The sequence below is a fragment of the Melanotaenia boesemani genome, chromosome 5, assembly GCF_017639745.1.
Source record: "Melanotaenia boesemani isolate fMelBoe1 chromosome 5, fMelBoe1.pri, whole genome shotgun sequence".
In the NCBI taxonomy this organism is placed as follows: Eukaryota; Metazoa; Chordata; class Actinopteri; order Atheriniformes; family Melanotaeniidae; genus Melanotaenia; species Melanotaenia boesemani.
In genome coordinates, this window is record NC_055686.1 from 38,743,419 (window position 1) to 38,766,341 (window position 22,923).

At 43.4% G+C, this 22,923-nt stretch overlaps 1 protein-coding gene across 1 annotated transcript; it reads right to left on the reverse strand.

Moving 5' to 3' along the window:
• Window positions 1-44: 44 nt before the first annotated feature.
• Window positions 45-19,995, reverse strand: zgc:162171 (uncharacterized protein LOC565931 homolog). Its single transcript, XM_041986112.1, has 4 exons — window positions 19,263-19,995; window positions 10,349-10,479; window positions 8,809-8,958; window positions 45-834 (listed from the first exon to the last, which is right to left on the reverse strand). The coding sequence occupies exons 1-4, from the start codon at window positions 19,453-19,455 to the stop codon at window positions 625-627; spliced, it is 684 nt and encodes a 227-aa protein (XP_041842046.1). The 5' UTR covers window positions 19,456-19,995; the 3' UTR covers window positions 45-624.
• Between the last annotated feature and the right edge of the window lie 2,928 nt (window positions 19,996-22,923).

A 22,923-nucleotide genomic window follows, 5' to 3' on the forward strand; every position in this document is an offset into this window, starting at 1 on the left:
TTTGTTTAAATACAAGAGCCAGAAGACTATACTACAATAATTTTGACATATTGCACAGTAATACATTTTTTTTAATGTTTTGTTAAAGGACCAAATAAAGACTTAGATTAAAAATTTCCCCATTTTTTCTTGGGTCGGGCTTTAGGGGATTAAATCATTTAAAAAAGATCTTCTACAGCAGGACAAAAACATTTAAAAATGTGTTTATTTTCACTGATATAGAACAGATAAAATGAAAGCCAGTTTAAAAGAAACTGGTGATCCTACATAAAATATAAATAAAGCATAAATAGGTAGTATTTACTTAAGTCAAACCACTGAATCTGTTATTTTAAAACAGTTATGAACATGACAGGATTTTATGAAATGACAAAAGATCTCTGCTTTGTGTCTACACTGAACAACTGTCATCATCTTTCTGATAAGATTTCCAAACCTTTGTATCATTCTTAACCATACACTGTTTATGAAGGAGATAGAATATCATTAAATGTTCATATTAAGGATGAAAAAATGTATCTTGTGAAAAAACATAAATAAGTAAGAACAATGTAATACGGGAGGGGGAGTTTAAGTCTCAGCCCATTCATTTTCAGGAAGTCATCATCTCCAACACCCACCCCATCAGTCATTGTCTCCATGTCTGGATTTAAATGAGGTGCATCCCGCACATCCTCCCAGACCCTTCTCCTTCACATCGTAGTCAAAGCGAGGCAGAACGAGAATGCTGCCCTCTGGTTCGCTCTTAGCAGCTTCGCTGGTGGCCCTCTCCTCCTCCACAGACATGATGTTTTTCACCAAACACGTGATGGCGGCGTCAATGTTAGTGTTGTCCTACAGAGAGAGACAGATAGAGAGAGGGTGAAGGTAAAAGGATGATGAGGGCAGAGCAATGTTTGTCTTTGCAAGTATTTTAGGTTGTTTTGTAACCATTTCTAGGACACATCAACTCTTGTCCATCACCATGGACACGTTTTCTCCTCAGCTGGGTAAGTGAGGATAAATATGACTGAAGTACTGCTATATGAGAAGATCAGTAGTGGAAACTTTTATATCCTTAAAATGATTATAAAATTGTGCTCCTTTTCCAGTAATGAGGTGAGTTATGGCGAAAACACGTGATAGAAATTAAACACACTCCATGTTTAAAGGTCCCATATTGTGCAAAACTCCCTTTCTAAAGGTTTCCTAACAGTCATACGTGTCCTCATAGCCTGTGTATGAGGCCCAAAAGTGAGGAAATTCTGTCTCCTCTCTCACTTGCTTGCTCCACTTTTTAGCAAATGTGTGCTTAATCTGGTGAGTCTGAGATCTTTCCCTTTGTGACCTCACGAAGGGAAAAACCACTCCCGCTGGTAGTGAATACTACCATTGCCGCTGCTCTTTGCGGCCATTTTAGTCTTTAGTTTGTATTAGATTAGATTAGATTAGACTTTATTATCTCACAGTGGAGAAATTCACTTGTTACAGCAGCTCTTGTTATAGAATAAAGTGCAGAAAGACAGAATAAGGTGAACATGCATCACAGCAAGAAGGTGCAATATAAATTATTTACAAGAAAAAGTCTAAGAAAAGCAAAAATATGTACCATTATAAATATAAAAGATATATATATATAGTATATATATATATATACCATATATATATATAAAATATAACAACAACCTCACAGACTATATACATATTTACATGGTGATGGTGGGATATGAAGAATATGATGACATTGATAATGGGGGGGTATTGCACAGTAAAATATAAATAAATACTACACAGTATTATGACTATACAGATAAGTTGTACAGTCTGACAGCAGTGGGAATGAAGGACCTGCGGTAGCTCCTTCCTACACTGAGGGTGTCTCAGTCTGCTGCTGAAGGAGCTGCTCAGCCCCTCCACAGTCTGGTGCAGCGGGTGAGAGGTGTTGTCCATGATGGATGTGAGCTTGGCCAACATCCTCCTCTCACCCACCTCCTCCACAGAGTCCAGCGGGCAGCCCAGGTTCAGTCTCTTCCTGTCCCGGTCAGTGCTGCTCGCTCCCCAGCAGACAACAGCGTAGAGGACAGCAGAGGCTACCAAAATGTCCTTAGCGGAGGCCTGCATACGCCAAAGGACCTCAGTCTCCTCAGGAGGTGGAGGCGACCCTGGCCCTTCTTGTACAGGACGTCTGTGTGGTGTGACCAGTCCAGTTTACTGTTGAGGTGAACACCCAGGTACTTGAAACTGTCCACCCGGTCAATGTCCTTCCCCTGGATGTTCACCGGTGTGTGGGGTAGTGTCCTTCTCCGGAAGTCAATCACCATCTCCATGGTCTTACTGGTGTTTAAGCACAGGTGGTTGCGCTCACACCAGTCCACAAAGTCCATGATGACTGACCGGTACTCCAGCTCGTTCCCCTCAGACACACAGCCCACAATGGCTGAGTCGTCAGAGAACTTCTGGAGATGACAGCTGCTGGTGTTGTAGGTGAAGTCCGAGGTGTAGAGGGTGAAGAGGAACGGTGAGAGCACTGTTCCCTGAGGGGCCCCCGTGCTGCAGACTACCACCTCAGACACACAGTTCTGCAGACGCACGTACTGTGGCCGGTTGGTGAGGTAGTCGATGGTCCACGCAGCTAACTTTCCATCCACTCCAGCTCCTTCCAGCTTCCCCCGCAGCAGCGCCGGCTGGATGGTGTTGAACGCACTGGAGAAGTCAAAAAAACATGACTCTCACGACCCTCCCAGCGGTCTCCAGGTGAGCCAGCGCCCTGTGCAGTAGGTAGATGACAGCATCATCCACCCCGATGTTTGGCCTGTAGGCAAACTGCAGTGGGTCCATCACGGTGCACACCACGGAGCGGAGGTGGCCGAGGATGAGCCTCTCCATGGTCTTCATCAAGTGGGAGGTCAAGGCGACGGGTCTGTAATGGTTCGGTTCCTTCGCGTGTGATATCTTAGGAACCGGAACCACACAGGAGGTATTCCACAGGACAGGGACCTTCTCTAGGCTGAGGCTCAGGTTAAAGATGTACCTGAGCACCTCACAGAGCTGGTCTGCACAGGTCCTGAGCAGCCTGGGGCTGATGCCATCTGGTATTATACCAGGTGCGTGGTGCGGCACGTTACGGCTGCGCCGCGGCCTCCACTGCTATTTGCGGCCATTTTAGTCTATAGTTTGTATTATACCAGGTGCGTGGTGCGGCACGTTACGGCTGCGCTGCGGCCTCCGCTGCTATTCGCGGCCGTTTTAGTCTTTAGTTTGTATTATACCAGGTGCGTGGTGCGGCACGTTACGGCTGCGCTGCGGCCTCCGCTGCTATTCGCGGCCATTTTAGTCTTTAGTTTGTATTATACCAGGTGCGTGGTGCGGCACGTTACGGCTGCGCTGCGGCCTCCGCTGCTATTCGCGGCCATTTTAGTCTTTAGTTTGTATTATACCAGGTGCGTGGTGCGGCACGTTACGGCTGCACCGCGGCCTCCACTGCTATTCGCATCCATTTTAGTCTTTAGTTTGTATCATACCAGGTGCGTGGTGCGGCACGTTACGGCTGTGCCGCGGCTTCCGCTGCTATTCGTGGCCATTTTAGTCTATAGTTTGTATTATACGAGGTGCGTGGTGCGCACGTTACAGCTGTGCCGCGGCCTCCACTGCTATTCGCGGCTATTTTAGTCTATAGTTTGTATTATACCAGGTGCATGGTGCGGCACGTTACGGCTGCGCTGCGGCCTCCACTGCTATTCGCGGCCATTTTAGTCTATAGTTTGTATTATACCAGGTGCGTGGTGCGGCACGTTACGGCTGCGCTGCGGCCTCCGCTGCTATTCGCGGCCATTTTAGTCTTTAGTTTGTATTATACCAGGTGCGTGGTGCGGCACGTTACGGCTGCGCTGCGGCCTCCGCTGCTATTCGCGGCCATTTTAGTCTTTAGTTTGTATTATACCAGGTGCGTGGTGCAGCACGTTACGGCTGCACCGCGGCCTCCACTGCTATTCGCATCCATTTTAGTCTTTAGTTTGTATCATACCAGGTGCGTGGTGCGGCACGTTACGGCTGTGCCGCGGCTTCCGCTGCTATTCGTGGCCATTTTAGTCTATAGTTTGTATTATACGAGGTGCGTGGTGCGCACGTTACAGCTGTGCCGCGGCCTCCACTGCTATTCGTGGCCATTTTAGTCTTTAGTTTGTATTACACCAGGTGCATGGTGCGGCACGTTATGGCTGCGCTGCGGCCTCCACTGCTATTCGCGGCCATGTTAGTCTTTAGTTTGTATTATACCAGGTGCGTGGTGCGGCACGTAACGGCTGCGCTGCGGCCTCCGCTGCTATTCGCGGCCATTTTAGTCTTTAGTTTGTATTATACCAGGTGCGTGGTGCGGCACCTTACGGCTGCGCTGCGGCCTCCGCTGCTATTCGCGGCCATTTTAGTCTTTAGTTTGTATTATACCAGGTGCGTGGTGCGGCACGTTACGGCTGCGCTGCGGCCTCCGCTGCTATTCGCGGCCATTTTAGTCTTTAGTTTGTATTATACCAGGTGCGTGGTGCGGCACGTTACGGCTGCGCTGCGGCCTCCGCTGCTATTCGCGGCCATTTTAGTCTTTAGTTTGTATTATACCAGGTGCGTGGTGCGGCACGTTACGGCTGCACCGCGGCCTCCACTGCTATTCGCATCCATTTTAGTCTTTAGTTTGTATCATACCAGGTGCGTGGTGCGGCACGTTACGGCTGTGCCGCGGCTTCCGCTGCTATACGTGGCCATTTTAGTCTATAGTTTGTATTATACGAGGTGCGTGGTGCGCACGTTACAGCTGTGCCGCGGCCTCCACTGCTATTCGCGGCCATTTTAGTCTTTAGTTTGTATTACACCAGGTGCGTGGTGCGGCACCTTACGGCTGCGCCGCGGCCTCCGCTGCTATTCGCAGCCATTTTAGTCTATAGTTTGTATTATACCAGGTGCGTGGTGCGGCACGTTATGGCTGCGCCACGGCTTCTGCTGCTATTCGCGGCCATGTTAGTCTTTAGTTTGTATTATACCAGGTGCGTGGTGCGGCACGTTACGGCTGCGCTGCGGCCTCCGCTGCTATTCGCGGCCATTTTAGTCTATAGTTTGTATTATACCAGGTGCGTGGTGCGGCACGTTACGGCTGCACTGCGGCCTCCACTGCTATTCGCATCCATTTTAGTCTATAGTTTGTATTATACCAGGTGCGTGGTGCAGCACGTTACAGCTGCGCCGCGGCCACCACTGCTATTCGCATCCATTTTAGTCTATAGTTTGTATTATACCAGGTGCGTGGTCCAGCACGTTACAGCTGCGCCGCGGCCTCCACTGCTATTCGCGGCCATTTTAGTCTATAGTTTGTATTATACCAGGTGCGTGGTGCGGCACGTTACGGCTGCGCCGCGGCCTCCACTGGTATTCGCGGCCATTTTAGTCTTTAGTTTGTATTATAACAGGTGCGTGGTGCTGCACGTTACGGCTGCGCCGCGGCCTCCACTGGTATTCGCGGCCATTTTAGTCTATAGTTTGTATTATACCAGGTGCGTGGTGCGGCACGTTACGGCTGCGCCGCGGCCTCCACTGGTATTCGCGGCCATTTTAGTCTTTAGTTTGTATTATAACAGGTGCGTGGTGCGGCACGTTACGGCTGCGCCACGGCCTCCACTGGTATTTGTGGCCATTTTAGTCAATGGTTTGTTTTTGTCACAGCGCTCCGCTAAATTTACGCGCAGAGTCTATTTTTGACGCAGTTCAGATAGGGGCAGACAGGAAATCAGACACGGGAGCAGTGTAAAAACGTCTGATATTTGTCAAAATAAAAGCCTCCATGCAGATTTATGCTGCTGAACCATGAAAACATGACGTCTTTAACTGGTCAGGAGGTCTCAGTCGTGTTGATGACCAGACGTTTGTCCTGGAAGTAGAGAATCACAAGATTCTCCACTTCTCCTGTGACTTCGGGATCTCGCGGATCCTGCCAGGTGGACTGCACTCGAAGGTGCTCCACACCTGACACGCTCCCGGTGTAAAGGAGAGGTCAGACTTCCAGAACAACTCTGAGTCCAATCATCTCCAGAAATTCAGAAGAAAAGCAACAAATTTCATTGGCCACCATATTTCTGACTAGAAGCCATAAAGTTTTTTTAATTTTGGAGCCAAGGTAAGCACCTGTCTTCTTGCTTAGACATTATTTATATTATTATTAATTATTTACAACTTGCCTAACTTACCTTTATAATTTTCCATTTTTAATCTTTATTGTTTTTGTTTTATTTAGATTTTTCTGTAAACCACTTTGGGTTCCTCTTATGCGTTTGATCAAATGTTGCATAAATAACTTTCATAAAGTTGAGCCGATTTAAATATTGTCATGACATATAAATGTATGTTTTTTGAATAATTGACAGAAAGTGATAACAAAGGTTACAGATATATTTGTTCAACAGAATCAAAATGGTACACATGGCTAACCAGTGTGTGAATAAAGGTGGAGACAGCTGGTGGGTTTGGTGGGTAAACCTCTGTTACCGTAGTAAATTCCAGCAGCTAAGAACATCTGTGCTGACTGGCTGGTTTTTCTGTGTTTACTCTGCAGTATGAGTAACGTTTAGAGCCTTTCTTTTCTTCGTGAAATCAACTTCTGTCTTATCTTGGCCACATCACCTACTTCCTGGATACACAACTGTTAAAGCTGTTCACCTCAGACTTCCCTTACAGATCAGTCATCTCCAGAAATACTCTGATTACTCTGCAGTTGTGGGGGATTTAAGCTGAGTACGGAGAACTTATTTTTACATCATCATGTACACTGCAAGACGTAGATGTAGGAGGTTATTCCTGCCAGGAGCCATCGCCCCATGGAAGAAAACTTGACTGAATTAATTACTGATTATTTAAAAAATGTAAAAAACACAAACAACATCACATTGTCTCTCAGAGTATAAAGTATTTTTAACCATTTATTTTTTCACAATGAAATAAAAACAACATTAAAATTCAGATTCGTGCAGGACTCCTGATGAGCAGATAGGACATGGCTGTTAATGAGCACCTTCATACGCTGGTGTTATGGTGCATGAACACGTGCAGCTGATGCTAAACGGAATAAAAAACACTGCTGGGTTTAATTATAAACCTGAAAATGAAAATACTGACATAACAGCATCAGAATGTTCCACATATCTATTCACTGGGACTCTGAGTAGAACGTAACATAAAAAGGAAAAATCAAATTTTAACATTAGAATTTAAAGCCTCTACAGCCTCATTTTTGATAAACAGTTTGGATTGTTGCATTTTCTTTTTGCTTTTACTCACTAAAAGATTTGTGTATCCGCAAAAACTATGATGCCATAATGATCCCTAAAAATATTGTGATAATTATTTAGACATTGGCTTCTGTATCTGCCTGAGAAAAGCTGTATTTTTCCATGTTGTTGAGTTTTTACACTCTTTGGCTGGTCATGTGATCACGACCTGGAATGATTTGTATTTTTTTCTCTATATCTGCATATTATATTTGCATCCTTTGGGGTATTAGGAAGGATATTTCTTTGGTCTATGGAGTGTGCCGTGATGTGGTGTGAGGCTGAGCGACCTGTCCAATGACATTTATACACCTGTTTGTTTCTACCCGCCTTGATTCTGCTTTTACTTTCATTCTGATTTTGACTTAGTGCTGAAAAAGTGAGAAGAACCTGATTCTGCTGCAAACTGCTAGAAGATGTGCAGACTTCTGTTTTTATGAGCATTTATTTAGCTTCAAATAAATATTTATTTATTGTTTAATTCTTTTCTGATTCTGCTGTCATGATCTTCAACATTTAACATGTTAAGTGAGGCCTGTAGAGTCTGAGATGTATCTCGTACAGCCGGGTTTGCCTCTCCCTGGTGTCCTGAATGTTTTCCATTTCTGAATAATCTTTCTCTGTGCAGAATTATGGACGTAATTGTTTTAACGTAGCCTAACAATCCTTCCCAGACTGATGGGCACAACATTTGTTTTTCTCAGATAATATCAGACGTCTCCTCACACACACCTGAACGCTCCACACCAGCAACCCAGATTCTTGCCTATGTGATCCTCTTGAGTTCGTTTTGGGTTCCACCAACTCCTGAAGGTTTATTCGCTGTTAAGCACTGACTTTCTGTGATATGATGTTGGGAAGTGCCATGTTAAGTTGATTTAAGTATTTATCTCTGACAAAGCTGCCTGTTAAGGGAGGAAAGAACTAAAGAGACCTTTAACGATAAATACCTGGAGTTGCATACCTCTAAATAAAAGCAAAAAAATGCTCTAACTCTGAAGAAGGATTATTATCTGGTCTGTCTCTGATGAGGAAACATTTCACACTGGATCTAATCAGTTTTTCAGGTGTGACATGAAGTTTTATTTGGCACTGCTTTAAAATTAATTAAATATTATTTTAACTACAACGTCATCATGTCATGAACTCGTCTTCCACCAGTTACAGGACTGTGTCGGAGACTGGTGCCTAAGATCAGGGAAAAAGCTCAATAATAACTTTAATAAACCATCATTGATGCTGAGATACTATCTGCAAAATAATAAATGGGCTAAAAATAAACATGTTCAGTCAGCAGTTGAATTAAAACAGAGAAAGGACGCAATTCGAAGCTGAATGAGAGAATGTTTGGTCATTTTCGCTCAAAGAATTTGTGATTTTTCAGAGCAGCTTTTAATCAAATTAAACAAAATCAGAAAGAAAGGCTGAACCAAGAAGACGTTCATTTACAAAAGAAAATCAGAGCAGACACGAGCAGCTCTGCCTGCAGGGCAGAAACAGAAAGAGAAGAAAAGTCCAATCTTGCCTTGGCAGAAGTTTCGAACCAGCCCACAAATCCGTATTCCTGGGAAAAGTTTTCCAGTTTGGGCAGTTTGGGGCACAAGCCGTGCAGACGTTGGTCACATTTGTTGGCCAACAGAACGACTGGAACTGGTCTCCCGTTGCTCAGGGCAACCTGATGAAACAGAGATCCACAGATACAAACAGAAAAACGTTTTATAACTGCTGAGCGAGGACTGAATCGCCTGACTGTTGTCACTCGAGTCTGCAGCTCAGCTCATTGCTTGCTAAACTGAATTATTTTGCTCCCTCAAACTGCTGTAAAAGGGTCATTTTTAGCTGTAGCAGGCAGCTGCCCAGAGCAAAGAAAGTTAAAAGCAGATAAAAACCCAGTGTACCCATGACCAGCAGCGGGGGAACATGGACAAGTAACAAACAGCAAAGTTAAGGGAGATCAAGCGTATCAGCATTTTCCGTTAATGGTTGTGATGTTGAATCAAACTCTGAATGCATTTAGGTCAATGGACACGCTGCCATTAAATGTAATGGGTCCAAACATTTGACTGGTCGTGTGTATATACACACACCTGGACTCATCCTGCCTTTTATCAGCAGGATGTTTCCAACACCTTGATGAATCTAGCAAGGTGTGGCTGGTGAGTGTTTACACACAGCAAATGTTAAACTTCATACGTAGTTCAAAAACACTAGAGAACGCTTACTTTACAAATCTGGCCTAAACGTGAAAGTTTCACCACTAAACTAATTAAATCAGACGCCAGGGTCCACGTTTCAGTTCACAACGGCAGAAACGTGCTTCCCCGTTTCTACGATAAAACACGATGTTCTTCATCTTAAAAAGTGTTTAGCAGACCAGCAGCATGAGATTTGTAGAACTGGAGAGGATTTTGCTTCTCAATGAATGAAGAAGAAGGATGAGAGTCATCACCCTGTAAAACTTTAAGGTCATGAAAGAAACTCTGAAGTATGCAACCTTTAGGAACCAAGATGAGTCAATAACTACTGGAGAGACTTTTACTGTCATGGTTACTGTGGTTTCAGATCATGTATGAGCACAACAAGCTACAACATAGTTGCTGGAGTCAGAAGAAGATGCAGAGCAGCTATCAGAGCGTTATCTTGATCTCACAGCTTTTACACATTAGGTCACACGGTTTGTCAAGAGTTTGATCTCATACTGTCAACTTCCTCATGACTACCAGCAGAAATGTTTGACATATGGAGGAAGGACCCAAACGCACCTACATGCTGCCAGTCAAACGTTCTTACCTATTAGATTTAATGGGAAAGGGTGTCCAAACTTTTGTCTGGTGGCGCAGATATCATTAGTGTGACTTTGGAGAGCTTTAGAGCTCCTCGGCTTGTCTTAACAGTGGACTCTTAAATTACTTAAATGGTCTTGATTCAATAACTGAGACGAGGGTTTTGCTTGAAGCGTCGGCTGAAATGAATTTTAAGAATTATTCTTCTTTCCTCCACTTCCTCCTTGTGTCCTGCTGCCTCACGTCATTCCCAACCCTCCAGCCTTCTCTCATCATATTTACCTTCGAGTCCAGGTCTTCTTTCCACTTCAGGACAGCCTGAAACGTGGACAGCCTGGTCATGTCGAAGACGACGAGTGCCCCCACTGCCTCCCTGTAGTACACACGAGTCATGTTTCCATAGCGTTCTTGACCTTATTAAGAGAAAAAACAAACAAATCAAACCAAGATCTGTTATGTTTTTGTGGTTTTCTTACCATCGTGGTGACTTCTGATCGGCAGGAAGTCCCGATCAGCCACAAACGTGATCAGATCAACAGGAACGAACATTTTCAGTCACATGTTGCTGCTGCGACAGCAGGTTCATCTTTCTGTAACCTGAAATTAGATTTTTATCCAAACTAAACTTACAAAGACGCCTTCTCTCAACACATAACCAGTTTCTATTTTTCATTCTGTCTGGGCCTCAAAATAACTTTATTTAACAATGTTCAAATTCAATTAAGTTCATTCTTCAGGCTGAAAACTTTATTTCACTAGAGTTAGTTTTATAATGATGAATGGGTTCATGATGAAAATATTAATAGTTAAAAAAATATCTTAAATTTTTTAAATCTAGTTTTCAGTATTTCTGTCTTTTTTTTTTTGCTTTTTTTACATTTTGTTGGTTTGAAGTGGGCGGAGTTTAGCTTGATGAGGGTGATTTCATTTGTTCGCACTAGTCTGACTAAATTCATGCTGGAAAAAATGGAAGAATGGTTGTTGTGTTGGGGTTTTTGTATTCCTTTTTAAAAGCATGTTATTATTAAAGAAGACCTGTTTCCGTTTCCTTATCCAATGACATCAACAGAAATGGAACAATGTCGGCCATTTTAGGGAGAATACTGAACACCAGACTGAAAACTGTTCTCCTTCACTTTCTGGTGTCGACTCAACCTGTCAATAAAAAGACATCTCAAAAATAAATAAATATGTTTTATGTCTGAGGAAGGACGTTCTACATCTCTCTGGTTTAAAAACTGACAGTAGAAACAATGAAAAAAACATTGCTTTTATAGTTGAAGTCCTGCTGGTAAACAACAGTAATCTACACTTACTGGCCACTTTATTAGATACACATCTTCTTTTGCTTATTAACACAAATAGTGATTAATCAATCTATCACACGACAGCAACCTGATGCATGTAGTCATGTTTACATGGTCAAGACGACTTTCTGAAGTTCAAACTAAGCATCAGAATGAAGAGGAAAGAGGATTTAAGTGACTTAAGTGAAGAGAAAATATCAAACATCATGAAAACATGGATCCATCCTGCCTTGGATCAAAGCTTCAGGCTGCTGCTGGTGTAATGGTGGGGGGAGATTTTCTTGGCCCACTTTGGGCCCCTTAGTACCAACGTGGCCTGGTTTAACCAGCACAGCCTACCTGAGTATTGTTGCTGACCATGTCCATCCCTTTATGACCACAGTGGAGCATCTTCTGATGCTACTTCCAGCAGGATAATGCACCATGTCACAAAGCTCAGATCATCTCCACCTGCTTTCTAGAACATGACGATGAGTTCACTGGACTCCAACGGCCTCCACAGCCACCAGATCTCAGTCCAGTAGAGCAGCTTTGGGATGTGGTGGAACGGGAGATTCTCATCATGGATGCAGCCGACAAACCTGCAGCAACTGTGTGATGCTGTCATGTTAATATGGAGAAAACCTCTGAGGAAGGTTTCCACCACCTGGTTGAATCTATGACACCAAGAACTGAGGCGGGTCTGAATGCAAAACAGGGGTCCAACCTGTAACAAGGTGCACCTAATAAAGTGGCCGGTAAGTGTATATTAACTTACTTTATAAAGGGTAAAACTCTGATCCAGCTCCAAGTTTCTACCCACTTGATTTCCAGGAATATCGCCTGTGGCCCTCTCTGTTCTACATGTGATCATTTATCTTTTTGTAAATGGTCAGATAACTGCTTCTAGTGAGATCTGGGCCAGGATAAACATTTTTCCAAGAAAGAGATAAAAGACACATAGATGAAAAGCTTACAAAAGAAAGGATATGGCAATGTACACGCGTTGAATCAGAAAGGCTGCAAACATGCAAATGGTTGTTTGAGAGACGCTTAAACACAAAAAACCATAAAGAGGAGCAAAAATGGCCAATATGAACCACAAAAAACCATAAAGACACGGAAATTACTACAGAAATACAAACACAGATACAGAGAAATGAAAGATAGTCAAACTAATAATGAAGAATGACACACATGAGAATGTAACTAACAGACATGCACAACAAGCCGAGTTTAGGATAAAATCATAGACAAACTGACCGTTATAAAACACACACACACACACACACACACACACACACACACACACACACACACACACACACACACACACACACACACACACAAAACAAGATACAAAATGACAAACATGAGACAGACTATACCCTCTACAGAGCTAGAATGGCCACAGAACGATATACTGGATACAATAAGACATCAAAACAGTCAAAATTATAAACCAAGTTGTCCCAGAAATGAAGAAACAATTACAAAGACAAAAAACTATCAGAATGGAGCAAAGACACACTCATAACAGGATTTCAAGCTGGAGACACAAACTAACCACAACGCAAAAACTGTTGCCCACTGAAAACAATTCAATACTTAAACATTCACTGAATAACAACATAGTAAGGAATGCTATCGGTACTGTGTTTGTAAATCTTTCTGTAACTCTTTCATGAATGTTAATTTAGTGAAACGGTATCTATATAGATATAGATATAGATATAGATATATATAATTTGCTTATTAATGGCTAAAACACACAGAAAAGTGCAGAGACTGTATGAAAACGTCTATATCCTGGACGCTAACTTCCTGCACGTGATCCTAATATAGAGGTGATTCTGCATGTGACCTACACAGCTGGCAAACTGTTGACAGACTTCTGGATGACACAGACTCATGTGTCCAGACAAAGAACGTCTGAGCACGTCTGAGAGTAAAAGCTTAACAACAAACTAAATGAGTCTCTCATGAAAAGACACTGAAACTAGAATCCATCAGAGCTAATATGAAATGATGTTGATGTAAATATGTAGATTGATATGTAGGATTGAGGAAACTCTTGTGTTTATTCTGTAAATACGAAGCTGAATATTCTTGTGTATGAACATTCTTTCATCAAATTACTTTTGTTCTTTTCCCTCCCGTTCATTACATAACTTGTGTTTATCCTTTCACAGTTTCTGTCTCCCTTTGCCAGTCTACTTTTATTCTTTTCATATTCAGGTGGTTTGACATCCACTGGTCCCTTGATTTGACGTTTTTGCCTTGCCTTTGCTTGCTTTGGGATTTTTGACATGAACATTGTTTCCTTACTCGACTTTTGCTTGTCTGGCTCTTTTAACCAAATAAACCAGCTTTGCTTTATCTCAGCTTGTGTTACTTTTCGCTCCCCATGCTTATTATTAATGCTGATTATGGGTGCCAATGCTGAAAGCATTAATTAATACTATCGCTTTGTCATGACTTTCGCTGCGTAACTCCACCCGCAGTTTGAATCTACCCCCACAAAAGTTATGTCGAAATGTGCGTCTCGTACAGGAATAGTGTGTTAAGACTTTAGTTGTACAAAAGCATTACAGTGTTGGATTTGGCCAAAATGAACCAAAGTTCCAGCCTACTTTGGAAACTACAGCTTAGGCCTACTTTCACCTAGAAACATCATTCAAAGTTTAAACGGGTCACATAAAATCTGATAAAATATCTTTTTATCAGGTTTTACACAATCTCAGGTAACGTAGGAAAAATCTGAAAACTGCCTCTAAATCTGGGCCAAATAATTATTCTGAAATCTTCTCAATCAAGAGTGTCTCACGCTCAGAGTTTTCCTTCCACATACACAACTTATAAATCAACATGGAGGAATTTAAGTCGGGCTCAAATGAACTTCCTGTAAAAGCGCTGGGACATACAGATTTTGAGCTACGTTGCTCCAAGCAGTGCAGAAAGTCACCTGAATCTCCTTTTTCCTTGAAAATAATTTGACATCGCTCTGTTTTTCGAAACGTAACTGTAACTGGTGCAGGGTTGAACAAACCATGAACAGCTGATCATTTAAAGACACGGACACCTGCGTGTGCACAACCCTGCCCTGCCCTGGATGAAGTTTCACGTTGAATATGAAATAACCGGGTCATTTGTTCATTGCACATAAAGACACAAACTTTAGTCGTGAACGAAGCATCTCTTCTTGTCACTTCTCACGCTAGCAAAAAACATTAGTTTCTGACAAGCTAACAGCAACTTGTATATTTCAATTTTCTTATTAAAGTAATGGCTAATACTATATATTTTATGCCTTGAATTAAATAAACCATTGCTGACAATTTATCTAACAAAATATACGAATACACCAGCACATACGGAGGGTAAATATGTTAAGTTAAGAAAATTTGAGACTGAATTGTGACAAATGCAGCGCAAAACTCTTATTGAGAATCTGCCAAATTAATCGGAAAGGAAAGCATAAAGCATCGAGAGGAGCCAGATGAGGTGGCTCGGGCATCTGGTTAGGATGCCTCCTGGACGCCTCCCTGGTGAGGTGTTCCGGGCACGTCCCACCGGAAGGAGGCCCCGGGGCAGACCCAGGACACACTGGATAGACTACATCTCTCGGCTGGCCTGGGAACGCCTCGGGATCCCTTCGGATGAGCTGGTGAATGTGGCCGGGGAGAGGGAAGTCTGGGTTTCCCTGCTTAGGCAGCTGCCCCCGCGACCCGACTCCGGATAAGCGGAAGAGAATGGATGGATGGATGGATGGAGGAAAGCATAAAACTTGCACAACAACAAAACAACCTGATTTTACAGGCAGAATCTTATTCTCTAATATTTAAAAAGGGCTCTGTGAGGATCTGGTTTACACATATTGTTTAACTTGCAGCTGTATCTAAACATTTGCTTGTGAACCACTCTGTGATCTTGTTTGAAGCATCAGCTTCCCTCCATCCAGGAAAGCATCCCCTCTCTAACACAGAAAAATTATACATGACTTTCAAATAATCATGAGAATAAATGACCAGTTTTATGTACACCTCAACAGTTATGACTGCTGGTCTAAAGTTCGCCTAGCAAACAGCCCTAGCCTGACTTCTTCATGCAAATGATGGCTCCTATCTGCTATCACCTGACTGAACACCGGCAGCACGAGGCGACTGGTGTGTGTTTCAGTGTCTATGTGCCAGGAGGAAAAGAATTTCCAAAAATCAAATTGTCTGTAATTTAGGGAGATGTGATGGTTTCATAAGCTGAAAACAGAGAGCTTTTCTTTCTATGCCCATCTGCCACATGCTCTTGTCAGTCACTGCGCATGTCATGCAGTGTCATTGTTGGATGTGTCAGATACAGCCCGAAAGTGTGAAATACACATTGCTGAAAGTGTTCTTCAGAGTTTGTGCTTTGGCTGCATTGTGCTGGGAGAGTGCAGTGTTGATAGCAACCAGGTAACAAGCATGCACAGTTTAATAACCACGACAAAAACCTTATGTAGAAACTACAGTATGACATGTAATGTGGTGATCTGAAGTACTTTTAGACTGTTAGACCGTTATCCACCGTGTAATGTCTGCAAAGCAAGGGTGATAAAACTAAGTGCTTCCTCAAGTACTACACTCTACAACTCGGTCTTCCTTTCAGTGCAACTCAGTACTTCTGCTTTCTGACCGAAATATTTCCACTGCATGAAAAGTTACTCAGTACCATGTGTAGTAAATACAACCAGCTCCAACTCAACCACAATTACCTACAAATGTGGCGTCATTATTAAAATTAAATTATATTAATCATTCTCAACCCAATTTCACAAATTAATACTGGTGAGAATATTTACAATGTCTACATTCTACATTTTGTGTATTAGCCAAGTCCAAATTCATATCAAAGTCTAAATTGGTTGAGGCAGGTGTTCGCCCTTCATGAGTCTAACTCTGCTGGAGGTTTTTCCTTCGTGTTTTTCCTCCTCATGGTAGCCCACCGTACTACGCATGCTCAGTGTGGGGATTGAATCTATGTATGCTCGACACAAAAGACACAAACGCAGACAGACGGACATTTTCGTCCATCTCCTGTTGCTTGACACAGAAGATGAAGTAATACCGCTGAAAATCATGGGTTACAGATACCGAATGGATTATACCTGGACTGGACTGTAGCTTTAAAAATGCCTCGAGATGACTTCATTGTGAATTGGAGCAACGCAAATGAGGCTGAACTGAATAAACTTGGTGTGCCATCTACTAAATTTTAGTTTCCCAATATAGGTTGTCAGAGTGTGAGATGGCTCCATTTTTCTACTTATTTTCTACTGGTCTGCATTCATGTCGTATGACTGTGAAGTTACTCAGTGAGCAGAAAAAGTACCCATGTACTGGGATGTAGTACTGTGGTGTACTGTGGTGTTTTAACTCATAGAAATTTATTTTAGCTCAGGAAACAGAGCTATGTCACACCTGGAACTGTTACAGTTTAAACCTAGTTTCATATTTAGTGTTCATTGTAGCAGTAATGGCAGTAAATCAGTCGTTTCCAGTGCGGGTTGGACTCCGCCAAGGCTGCCCTTTGTCACCGATTCTGTTCATAACCTTTATGGACAGAATTTCTAGGCGCAGCCGAGGTGTCGAGGGAATCTGGTTCGATGGCCTCAGGATTGGGTCTCTGCTCTTTGCGGATGATGTGGTTCTGTTGGCTTCATCGAGCCGTGATCTTCAGCTCTTACTGGAGTGATTCACAGCCGAGTGTGAAGCGGCTGGGATGAGAATCAGCACCTCCAAGTCCGAGACCATGTTCCTCAGCTGGAAGAGAGTGGAGTGTTTTCTCCGGGTCGGCAATAGTGGAGGAGTTCACGTATCTCGGCGACCTGTTCACGAGTGAGTGAAGGATGGAGTGGGAGATCGACAGGCGGATCGGTGCAGCGTCTGCAGTGATGCGGACTCTGCATCAGTCTGTTGTGGTGAAGAAGGAGCTGAGCCAAAAGGCAAAGCTCTCGATTTACCGGTCGATCTACGTTCCTACCCTCACCTATGGTCACGAGCTGTGTGTAGTGACCGAAAGAACAAGATCGCGAGTACAAGCGGCCGAAATGAGTTTTCTCTGCAGGGTGGCCGGGCTCTCTCTTAGAGATAGGATGAGAAGCTTGGTGGTCCGGGAGGGTCTCAGAGTAGAGCCGCTGCTCCTCCACATCATGAGGAGCCAGATGAGGTGGCTCGGGCATCTGGTTAGAATGCCTCCTGGACGCCTCCCTGGTGAGGTGTTCCGTGCACGTCCCACCGGAAAGAGGCCCCGAGGAAGACCCAGGACACGCTGGACGGACTACATCTCTCGGCTGGCCTGGGAACGCCTTGGGATCCCTCCGGATGAGCTGGTGAATGTGGCCGGGGAGAGGGAAGTCTGGGTTTCCCTACTTAGGCAGCTGCCCCCGCGACCCGACTCCAGATAAGCAGCAGAAAATGGATGGATGGATGGATGGATGGTGTTAAATGCATTTTGCATAATTTTAAATTATTTCATATTCAGAGTCGATCTTTGATTAATGCAACAGATGGGCGACCTGTCCAGGGTGTACCCTGCCTCTCGCCTGCTAATTGTTGGGCTGAATATATAGATTATAACAGTCATACTTATCAGGGATGTTTGGATTTAATGAATGTGGCATGTAGTGATAAAACAAGAATAGCTTTCTGACTGTGCTTCTGACTAGTTTTGATGGCACAGCGACATTCATTATGCACATTCCTGGGGCTGTTAATGCCCTGCAGTGTCCCTGGGCTGAGCAACCACCCGCCACAGATTTGTGTTTCAGCCCAGAGCATCACATGACAGCTGTGTTTTGCTTTATGGCACATCGTCACCACTGCAAGTGGATATCAAGACCCCAGCCGCTTTGAACATACACCATGGCTGATTCAGTAAAGAACATGAGGACGTTATTGGAGAAAGAAAGTGAAAAAGTGAGAAAACAAGAGATAAGAAAAGAGTCAACATCGGACTTCGATGCTGACTCTGGAGAGAGCTCAGAGAAGAGACAGGATGTAAGATAGATGCTGAATTAGTTCAGTAACACTTTGAGTGGACAGATGAAACTAGAAAAGTGTTATCTGGTTCTAGAATAAGTCATTTACATGCAATGCTAACATTAAAACCACTGACAGGTAAGTGAGTAGCACTGCTCATTTACGATGCAATGCTTGTTTGGGGAAACAGCAACAGCAGCATTAGGGTACAGTAGCGGTCCCCCTCAGCAGAACAGCGGGTCCAAAGATGGAAATTCAATCAGATTCAGTCTTTTGCTATTTTAAGCACTAAAAGTTGCTATTAATCTTTTTTACCTGCCCTTAGAACTCAAAAGACATCACTCTGACGGGATTTGATGGTACCCCCATCCAAAACCTCACAGAGGCCCAAAGGATCACACACACCAAACACACCAGGACGCCTTGGGACTGTCCACTCTCTGACTGCTCTCAGAAGTTTTGACAACATGATTAGTTCAATGTATGTATTAAAACGTTAGATTATGTGTTAATCAAATTTTGTATTAATCCAATTTAAGTCCAAAATATTGACTTGAAAAGTAAAAGAAAATGGAAATACCGAGTTAATTACCTGAAAATAGTTTTCAGTTATGTTTTTTTATTATTATTAGGCTGAGTGGATTTGGCTCCATTCCATCACAGTGTTTTAGTATCACATGTGGGTAATTCACACGTCTTTATCATGTAAGTCAGTTTTGTTTCTCAAAGTCAAGAGATCTGTCAATATTTCCTAAATATGACCTGATCGTTTTACTGCCACTGACTTTTATTACCTGTTAAGCAAGTTATGTCATATTTCCCAGCTGTTCTTCAGTAAAGACGCTTCTCTAGCTTCTCGCTCAGGCAGCTATAATCAGCCAAACTTGGACTTACCGGCGATGTCCCACAGCTGCAGGCGCACCACCGTCTTGTGATCCCAGTTAAGCACTTTGAGGGCGAAGTCCACCCCGATGGTGGCCCGGTAGTGTTGGGAGAATACCTGGTGGACGTAGCGCTTTATGATGGACGTCTTGCCGACTCCTAGATCACCGATGACTAAAACTTTGAGCAGGCGCTCGTGCTGCATTGCTCCGGCCGCCTGAGAGCGCGCGTGAAAGAGTTGGCACAGTGATGTCTCCAATTATGGGATCCGCATGAGAAGGAGTTGCAAAATGCGGAGGGTTTGACCGGCGGTGAGGTTGGAAACAAACAGTTAAAAAAGAAAAAGAAAACGCGTAATATTATCTTGAATATTAATTTAAAAACACACAACTCTTTATTAATTTACAAGACGCCAGCTACCACTGTGCGCAAATCCTGAAGAGAAAACGTGTAGATTTGGGCTATTTTATAAAAATAAAAACACAAAAGGCTTCTTTTGACACCTGTAGATGTAAAAGGAAGTCTGCGAAGCAACAAGAAGTTTGTGGATCAGAGTCTCATTATCAAAGCTTGGTACGCACAAGGGGAGCATTTCCCGAGTCCTGCTCAGCTCCTTATGGAAAAAAGACGGTGCTCAGGGGGAAACGCTGCAATGGGAAAGTAAAGCAACAAAACAGCAAAACAGAAGTCTCGTTATTTGTTCGCGCTTTTCCGCCTGTAGCTCGGCCCGCTGCCGCGGCGGTGACAGCGCTGACTGTCAGCACGACCACGCCCCCACGTGTCACTGTGTGTGTGTGTGTGTGTGTTTAAATGTGATATACCCACGTATCAAACAAAATCCAAAACAGTGAGGAGAAACACCCTTGAGATCGTGTAGGTCAGCTGTCACCCGTTCAGACGCACCTTCCTTCCCCTCCTCCGGCTCCAAACCAGAGATGCCAGTTAATGACAATACTGACGTCACATGTGGAGAAAAAAAGAGTAAAGACAGATAAATGGGGAGAAGTGCAGAATGCATCATGGGAAATCCCTCAATATGGTGGTTTAACTAAAACAATAGTTAACCATGCAATCCCTAATGCTTTATCAAAAAGTAAAGTTTTAAGAGTAAACTTAAAGGTGGAGAGGGTGTCTGCTTCCCGAACCCAAATTGGGAGCTGGCTCCACATACATGAACCTCCCACTCTACTTTTAGAAACTCTAGGAACACAAACAAATCTGTCTGAAAGCAAAGTGCTTTGTTGTGTAAATATGGAACTGCGACTTTTTTAAGATCCGCTGGAGCTTGGTGAGGAAGAGCGTTAGATGTGAGCAGGACCTTCATCCTGCTCTCATTTGTTTGTTTTTTTGCTTCAAGCAGCCAAACTTTTTTTTTTTTGTAATCTTTTAGCTCTTGAGCAATAGTTCTCTGAGAATCTGTGAATAGTGTCTTTATACACTAGCTGATGTTCCCCTCATTTTAAATCCAATTCTGTGAAATTTTGGATGAATAAGGGGTTATTTTAAGCCGCTTAGCACTGTTCTAAAAAGGCCCCTAACTCAAGGGATGAATGTTGTATCTAAACCAAAAATAATGCATTTTAAAAGGCACAACATTGTACTTTACATAAACAAGGTGATTCCCACACGCTGTTAGCAGAAAATCTGACACATCTCAGAAAGGTGTGCAGGTGATAAACGAGGAAACAGCAGACATATAAATGTATCTGCAGCAGATGGAAAACATCTGAATGTCTTGAAGATATCCTCTGTTACGTTTTGTATTCTGTAAGTCAGAAAAGGACCTACAGACAGACAGACAGCAGGCGGCAGCATCGCACCCGTTTTCAACACTCATTGCCAAATTAGTGCATTTACAATTACAATGACATGAAGGCACTTCAATTAAATTACATTACCAAGAGTCTTGCTCCTTTTTACAAATAATGTCAAGAAAACAAATCTTTTAACTTTAAAACTTGTAAGAGTATCTCCTTAGCCCTTTTTTTCTTGCCCAGTGTTTTTCTTACCATGTTAAACAGACAAAAGCACTGCCTTGTAAAACAGTCTGGTAACATTGGGAAAAGCCCAAACGCTCTCCTACAACACTCAAACTTCTGCCTTGTAAGTGGCTTGGTCGACATTTCTGTCTTCTTGTTACTTGTTGGGCAAAATTGTAATTTTATTTTCCCAGTCTACACATTAATGAAAGAAGTGATAACAAATGTCTGTGTACTTGTGTCTTGAATAATCCACTGGATTCTTTTCAATTGCAATGGCTCCTTGGTTGCTCTCCAGGATCACTGTAGGCATAGCTTCCATTCCCAGATCATTCAGTAGTCGTCTCAGCCAGGTAGCCTCTTGAGCTGCTTGACTAAGTGCAACATATTCAGCTGCAGCTGTGGAAAGTGCAACTGTAGCCTGTTTCCTGCTGAGCCAGCTCACTGCTCCTCCACCTGCCTGTTGTTGAGATCATCCTGATCTCCAGATCACCATCTGAGAAGACGACTGAAGTTCCAGATTCTTACCGTTTATAGTTCAGAGCGAGATTTGCTGTACCTTTCAAGCATCGAAGAATTCTCTTCACAGTCAGATGTGCAGTGTTTGGATTTGCTCTGAACTTTGACACTGTACTCACTGCTTGTGCTATTGTATGCCCGTCCGGCCGTGTGGTCACTGCAGCATATAGCAGAATTCCTACCATGGACTGATAGGTACTTGGGGTTACAGGCTTACTGACACCATTATTCTCTTCTAACTTGATGTTAGCATCAGCAAGGGTTGCAACAGGGTTTGTATTATTATTCCACATTTCCAGAGGATTACTTCAATGTACTGCTTCTGGTGAAGAGAGACACAGTCCTTTGCTTTGTCTGAGAAAACAGAGATGCCCAGGATATAGCACAGCTCACCCAGGCTTTTCAGCTTCTCTGATCAAGATCAGGGGTCTCCTTTATCAAACTGTGTGTAGCAAAGCAAACTACAGGCGGCGTCTGTGGTGTACTTCAACTTTCAGATTTATCAAAGCGTGCACACACACGTCCCACGCCTGTTTCTGTTTATAAATCAGTATCAACTCCAAGCTGGCGCAGGTGAGGGAACGCCTTGCCCCGCCCACATGGTGGCTATAAATGGTCAGGTGGACGACTGTAATACATATTCCTCACATCATTTCCATGATGACTCGGGAGGGAAAAAGAGGGAAGAAGTGGAATATTTCGGGATGTAAGACAGAGATCCTGATGGACCACAGTGGAAAAGGTAAAAATGTTTAATTGGTGGGCACAGCGTGGACATTACTGGTGTCAGAAAGGAAGAATAGTGGCAGCAGGTGGAAATGCTGTCATCACAGTGTCAGAAGGGAAGACACGCCAGAGGAGTTGAAACGTACGGCTGGATATCTCAGTCAGTAGAGCATCCGTCTGTCATGCAGAAGATCGAAGTTCGAATCCCACAGAGGTGAACAGTAACACCTTCCAGTTGGGGCCTTAGGCAAGACGCTGCAACCCACAGCAGCTCGTTCTGGAGAAAAGCGTCTACTTGATGTCAATAATGATGCCGGTAATGCAGTCTTTTGTTTTAATGTATAAAATAAACATGTACAGATACATCTGAGACTGGTAGCAGTTTATCTAGTGTTAAATAATATTTCCTTCTAGTTCCTGGGTGTTCCAGCTGGGTCGGAGGTGCTGCA